This window comes from Notolepis coatsorum, assembly GCF_963971535.1.
Source record: "Notolepis coatsorum genome assembly, chromosome: 17".
NCBI lineage: Eukaryota > Metazoa > Chordata > Actinopteri > Aulopiformes > Paralepididae > Notolepis > Notolepis coatsorum.
Window position 1 is genome coordinate 92400490 of NC_140181.1, and position 7472 is coordinate 92407961.

Sequence of the window (7472 nt, forward strand, 5' to 3'; positions counted from 1 at the left end):
GAGGGGATGGAGTTTAAACCAGTTAATACTCTGACAAGGACACAGTGTCACAGATATGTCAGTGAGTGAGTGAGTTTGCTGGTCAAGAGGTGCTGATACAGGAAGAAAAATACTCATCGAAGGGGCACTTCACCAAAAACAATGCAGATTTATTTTGCACATAATCTCAACACACATCCAAAAACTCTAGTTACAGTTTTGCACACATTCATTTACTTTGACAGTTATTGAGGGTAAATTAGTTTGGATTAGGCCACCAGTGATGTCATCATGAATCGTGTTGTGTGTTAATTATTACAGCACCATGAAATGATGTAGATGAAGAAATAGCAATACCATATCATTTCATTGAGCTGTAATTAACACAACACAAGGATTCAATGTCCCTGATGACGTCACTGGTGGCCTATTCAAACTTCTTTACTCTCAATAACAAACTAAATGAATGTGTGCAAAACTGTTTCGAATTGTTGGTGCGATTATGTGCAAAATAAATCAGCATTGTTTTTTGGTGAAGTGCCCCTTAACGTGTCTGATCTGATCTTAGCCACCCTACCATATCTCATCTTATCTTATTTTATCGTATCTCATTTGATCTAATCTAATCTAATCTAATCTAATCGTATCTTATCTTATCTTATTATTCGCTTATTTTTCCTCAGCAGCAAATACTTGACGAATGTTTGCAAAACAAACGCTTGGGGCGACAGTGGCTCAGGAGGCAGAACGGTCAACTGTTAATCGGAAGGTTCCCGGTTCTATTCCGGCTCCTACCCGGCAGCGTGTCGAAGTGTCCTTGAGCGAGACACTTAACCCCCTAATTGCTCCCAATGAGCAGGTCGGCACCCTGCATGGTCGCCTCTGCCGTCGGTGTGTGAATGTGTGAGGGAATGGGTGAACGTGAGGCATAAGTTGTTGTGTACAAATGCAGTCCATTTATAATAGTGTAGCAAGCTCCATATTAGGAAGTAGATTGTCCACACTGGTGTTCACAGGAGAGTAGTGCAGCTTTATTTAATACACCCAAAAGGCTATTGTCTGGCCATAGCCCACGCCAACACAGTGTCACGGTACCACCATGCTACACTAAGCTACATGTTACCTCCTTCACTGTCAGACACCAAGAGGGTGTGAAGGGATGTGAGAGACCGTGTAGAGGTGAAGGATGTGAGACCGTGTAGAGGTGAAGGATGTGAGACCGTGTAGAGGTGAAGGATGTGAGACCGTGTAGAGGTGAAGGAGGTGAGACCGTGTAGAGGTGAAGGAGGTGAGACCGTGTAGAGGTGAAGGATGTGAGACCGTGTAGAGGTGAAGGAGGTGAGACCATGTAGAGGTGAAGGAGGTGAGACCGTGTAGAGGTGAAGGAGGTGAGACCGTGTAGAGGTGAAGGAGGTGAGACCGTGTAGAGGTGAAGGATGTGAGACCGTGTAGAGGTGAAGGAGGTGAGACCATGTAGAGGTGAAGGGATGTGAGACCATGCACCTATCGGTGCTACAGTGGATAAATTATCTGCCTCCAGCCCCTCACCCATGGGACCACCAACCTCAGGGCACCTTGGTCAAGTCCACAAGGAGTCCCAAGCTTAGTGGACCGTGCATGATTGACAGCTACCCCCCCGCACCACTTACTTGACAGTCATCACATTCAATGCATCACGTCGGTATAACTACACATAGCAACCAGCTCTCTTGATCCTAACTAGGGTTGCTACTGTACAATAGCATATATATTATATATATATATAAAATACATAGAACAGAATGATAAATAACCAAATACATAAATAAATGATAAGATATCTTTCTGGGTCTTACCTTAGTCTCGCTGGCCTCCTTCTTCTTGTCCTCCTCCTTCTTCTTCTTGTCCTCCTTCTCCTTCTCTGCGGTTGCAGCCCTGCAGATAAAAGAGAATGAGTAACCGGCTGAGGTCCTGGAGAGCCTGCGAGAACAGCCGAGCTCATCGACCCGAGAGGGTCTACAGTTTTCAAGTTGTTGCTTGTTTTATTTACCAAGTATTTATTCATTATTAATTATCATCAGTTGTCCACCTCAACGCCTGACCATCACAATGTATAACGTATGACATAATATCATGCCAGTTAGGGTACGTGTGTATACTCTATACTTTACTTACTCATAGTATATTATTCAGATTCTAAGTGATTTATTGTCCATATTTATTGTAACGTATAATATAACTGATCAAACACAGACCCTCATCTGCACCATTGATTACACTGCTTACTTGCTCATATTCTTATATTCAGAGTTAATTATATTGTTTACACTGCTTATTCTTTTATCTTTACTATAGTTTTATTGCCTATATGTATGTCTTGTACCATTACCATGCCCGTACCTCCCCTCCCCCATGCCGCTATGATGCCTGAATTTCCCCAAGGGGATCAATAAAGGGATATGTTATCTTATCCTTGTTGGGAGGATCTCCCTTTTAATGTTTCTTTTTTTTTTATCCACTTTTTCTATTTTTCTCCCATCCTAATTCCATTGTGCCAATTCTCCCCTCCCCTGTCTTGAACGTTGCTCGCATATGCCCCCCACAGGCCGGTTGTAGGGAGGATAGAAGCCTTGCATCACGTGTCCCCTCCAGTACACGAGGAGGCAGCCTGTCACATCTTTTCACCTGCCAGCGCGGACTCTCATTGGCGAGGTGTAACGTGTGGGAGGCTCACACTACCCCCGCCATTTCCTGTCTCTGCTGTGCAGGCGTCCCCCAACCGACCTGTAGGAGTCGCTGTCCACAACGTCCAGATTACCACCCATCGACTTCCACCCGCTAACTCTGCCAATTGAGATAGTATGACGGCTGGCCCAAGCCGGAGGCAGCGCCGACAGCCGGAGTCGAACCCGGTGTCTCTTGCATTGGTGACGAGCGCAATGTCCGCTGCGCCACCCAGCTGCCTCCCTTTTGACGTTTCTTCAATTCTTTCCTACTCAGGTTTTGTGGGAGTTCTTCCTCATCTTCACTGAGGGGGTAGAGGGGGTGGAGTCAACAGACCTCTCAGGCATTTTCACCATGTCGACAAGCCCCAGTTCCTTTTTCCCTCCTAAAATAAACAGTGTTTTCCTTCCCTGTTTACCAGTCATTTCATGCCTATTATTGCATGTGGGGTTTCATGACTTTATGACTAACTGATCAGGAGATTAATTAATTTGAAAATTGAAGGTTCGGTCTGATGGTGGCGCTAGAGGAAAGGTCACGGGATCACCAAAATCAATAGACTTCTTCCTCTAGGGGTCATGAATGTGCACAGCACATTAGAAAATATTTTATTTAAAGGTATAACACTCAAAATAACACTAATTCAAAAATGTTAAGTTTGGCCTGATTGGATTTCATGTTTTGTCATTCGTTTACCATTCCAATCTTTAGGGGCGACAGTGGCTAAGGAGGTAGAGCAGTCGTCTGGTAGTCGCAAGGTTCCCGGTTTGATTCCCGCCCCTCCCGGGCAGTCTTGAGCAAGACACTTAACCCCTAATTGCTCCTAATGAGCAGGTTGGCACCTTGCATGGTCTCGCCTCTGCCATCGGTGTGTGAATGTGTGAGTGAATGGGTGAATGTGAAGAACAAAAAATTGTAAAGCGCTTTGGAGAACTTGTAGGTCGCTTTGGATAAAAGCGGTAGCTAAATGACTAAATGTAAATGTAAATGGATAAAAGCTGTTATATAAATTTACCATTTAACACTAAATGACCAGACGTTCTAGAGAATGCACCGATGCTGGTGACGTTGAGGGGACCGCAATGCTGGGCTATTTTTGGCTAGCAATTTTAACTGCTGCTTTGAAATGCAAACTATTAGGAGGCCTTGTTCACAGGAACCACTGGGAGCTGGGAGCCATCTATTAATAGTCCATTCATTTTCCTGTAGCTGCAGGAGAAGCGAGAGCATAAATAGATCCCCCCGCGAGAGGTTCACTGTGATGTGGAATACATCCCCCGCGAGAGGTTCACTGTGATGTGGAATACATCCCCCGCGAGAGGTTCACTGTGATGTGGAATACATCCCCCGCGAGAGGTTCACTGTGATGAGGAATACATCCCCCGCGAGAGGTTTACTGTGATGCGGAATACATCCCCCGGGAGAGGTTTACTGTGATGAGGAATACATCGCCCGCGAGAGGTTCACTGTGATGCGGAATACATCCCCCGCGAGAGGTTTACTGTGATGCGGAATACATCGCCCGCGAGAGTTTCACTGTGATGCGGAATACATCCCCCGCGAGAGGTTCACTGTGATGTGGAATACATCCCCCGCGAGAGGTTCACTGTGATGTGGAATACATCCCCCGCGAGAGGTTTACTGTGATGCGGAAGACACCCCCCGGGAGAGGTTTACTGTGATGCGGAATACATCCCCCACGAGAGGTTCACTGTGATGCGGAATACATCCCCCGGGAGAGGTTCACTGTGATGTGGGCTCGTGACACATGTTCAGACATGTATTGTGATACAGGGCTATATAAATATATTTGACTTGACTTGAGAGATCATTACTCAGAATAACATGGTGGTGGATTGAATAGCACTAATTACCCCCCAAACAATAAACCAAACCTGATTTATTCTGTGCATATCTCACACATATCCCAAACCTCTAAACCGTCTTGTAAAACAAATACATTTGGTTTTTGAGTTAATGAGAATAATAGTTTTTTCCCCCTTTACCCACTGAGTGATATCATCCGAAGGACACCTATTTCATTCCATTATTCCTTTAAAGAATGGAAGCGGATACGGACCACTAGCCTAGCATAAAACTCTGCTAGGCTAAGCTAGGCTAGCTTGCAGCTGGATAGCTTTCCACTGAACGCACAGAGAGGAATTGATATCTATCTTCTTGTCTGACTCCGGAGAAGACGGTAAGCACATTTACCATAATATTGTTTTCCTTTAAAGGGGAACTATCTTATAAATGGCCTTTTCCAGTGTTTAGCATTGTTTTATAGCAATGTGGGGTTGTATAAACACTATATATGTAGCAAATTCTATTTTTTGCGCATTCTTCCAGTTCAGATGAGACAAGGTCCTCTCCCACTGAACCAAGCCATTCTGATTTGACTGGTTCGCTGACGTGAATTAGGCACTGATCTGCATATCTCAGCCCCTGCTTGTAGCCACCGCCCACAATCAACAATTCGCTCAACAACGGAGCAGTGGAAATAATGCGAAAGCGGTTTTAGACAGACAGACACTTGCACTTCTCTCCCCGAGTCCCCCTGTATTGCGACTCGAAGCGTGCACACGCACACGCGCTCTCGGAGCGATCTCTCTCCTCTCTCCCTCTGTATCTCTCCCTCTCTCTATCTGTCTCTCCCTCTCTCTCTCTCTCTCTCTCTCCCTCTCTATCTCTCTCTCTCCCTCTCTATCTCTCTCTCTCGCTCGCTCGTTCTCTCTCTCTCGCTCTCTCTGTCTGCCAGTGCAGACTGTGGGTGACTGTCAGCGCATTGCGAGTATGGGCGGAGCCCAGCTAAAAACAGCTTGGAATATTGAAGGGTAGAAAATGCTGCTCTACAGAACTTGATTAGAAATACAAAACAATGAATTTTTTTGGAGAAAAAAATACTTACAGATGTGTTCCATAGACTCACAGGAATTGTGTAAAAATGCCCAAATAGTGAAAGAAATAGTAAGATAGTTCCCCTTTAAGCTGTGAGTGTGAGAGCTACTGTGTACTGTACTTGATGCTGTTCTTCCTCTTCTTGGCCTCCTCTTCCTCCTTCTGTGCCGTGTTGAGGCTCTCGGCGTCAGCCAGGTTGTCAACGGCGATGGCCAAGAAGACGTTCAGGAGGATGTCTGATCATGTGACTCAAAGAAGTCAACGTGTGGGAAATCATGGTCATGGAAACACTGTGTGAACATGTGTGTGTATGTGGAGGCACTATAGGTACTATGGTGTGTGTGTGTGTGTGTGTGTGTGTGTGTGTGTGTGTGTGTGTATGTGTGTGTGTGTGTGTGTATGTGTGTGTGTGTGTGTGTGTGTGTGTGTGTGTGTGTGTGTGTGTGTGTGTGTGTGTGTGTGTAGGTGTGTGTGTGTAGGTGTGTGTGTGTGTGTGTGTGTGTGTGTGTGTGTGTGTGTGTGTGTGTGTGTGTGTGTAGGTGTGTGTGTGTAGGTGTGTGTGTGTGTGTGTGTGTGTGTGTGTGTGTGTGTGTGTGTGTGTGTGTGTGTGTGTGTGTGTGTGTGTGTGTATATGCGTGCGTGTGGCCAGTAGGATACAGTTTCCGCAGATGAAGAGGATGATGAAGTAGATGGAGACCACCATGCCAGAGGAGGCGGGGCCACCGTACGCCATGATGCCGTCATACATCACCGCATTCCAGTCCTCTCCCGTTAAGATCTAGCAAAACGAGACATGACATCGTCACAATGTGACTCGTTAAGATAATATGACAGTACTCTTTAGCTAAGTTACAAATCGCAACCAACACGACACCTTTCAGTCGCACGACGCAAAAGCCAATGCTTGTAGTCGCCACTAGAGGGCTGTTCTCCACTGTTCTCCACTGATCATCTCCATTGTTCTCAACTATACTGTTATCCACTGTTCTTAGGAATACAGTAAGAACCCACCATCACACACGTGACTGACTGACTGACTGACTGACTGACTGACTGACTGACTGACTGACTGACTGACTGACTGACTGACTGACTGACTGACTGACTGACTGACTGACTGACTGACTGACTGACTGACTGACTGACTGACTGACTGACTGACTGACTGACTGACTGACTGACTGACTGACTGACTGACTGACTGACTGACTGACTGACTGACTGACTGACTGACTGACTGACTGACTGACTGACTGACTGACTGACTGACTGACTGACTGACTGACTGACTGACTGACTGACTGACTGACTGACTGACTGACTGACTGACTGACTGACTGACTGACTGACTGACTGACTGACTGACTGACTGACTGACTGACTGACTGACTGACTGACTGACTGACTGACTGACTGACTGACTGACTGACTGACTGACTGACTGACTGACTGACTGACTGACTGACTGACTGACTGACTGACTGACTGACTGACTGACTGACTGACTGACTGACTGACTGACTGACTGACTGACTGACTGACTGACTGACTGACTGACTGACTGACTGACTGACTGACTGACACAACTAAAGTGAACCTGGAACACAGTGAGCAGAGACTGAAACATAACTAAAGTGAAATGAACCTGGAACACGGTGAGCAGCGACTGGGGGAAGTTGTCGAAGGTGCTCCTCTTGGTCACCGTCTCGTCGAAGTTGAACTTCCCGCCAAACAGCTGCATGCCGAGCAGGGAGAAGATGATGATGAAGAGGAAGAGCAGGAGCAGCAGGGAGGCGATGGACTTCATGGAGTTGAGCAGAGAGGCCACCAGGTTACTGAGAGACGCCCAGTGGCTGGAGAGGAGGAGAGCGCGAGAGAGAGAGAGAGAGAGA

General features: G+C 46.4%; 1 protein-coding gene across 1 annotated transcript in view; it reads right to left on the reverse strand.

Moving 5' to 3' along the window:
* Positions 1 to 7472, reverse strand: part of cacna1db (calcium channel, voltage-dependent, L type, alpha 1D subunit, b) — a gene marked incomplete at both ends in the record, with an annotated part of 127180 nt that overhangs the window by 75100 nt on the left and 44608 nt on the right. The window contains 4 exon segments of the mRNA XM_084333553.1: positions 1815 to 1893; positions 5702 to 5816; positions 6238 to 6358; positions 7226 to 7433. Coding sequence (XP_084189679.1) covers positions 1815 to 1893; positions 5702 to 5816; positions 6238 to 6358; positions 7226 to 7433 — 523 coding nt within the window.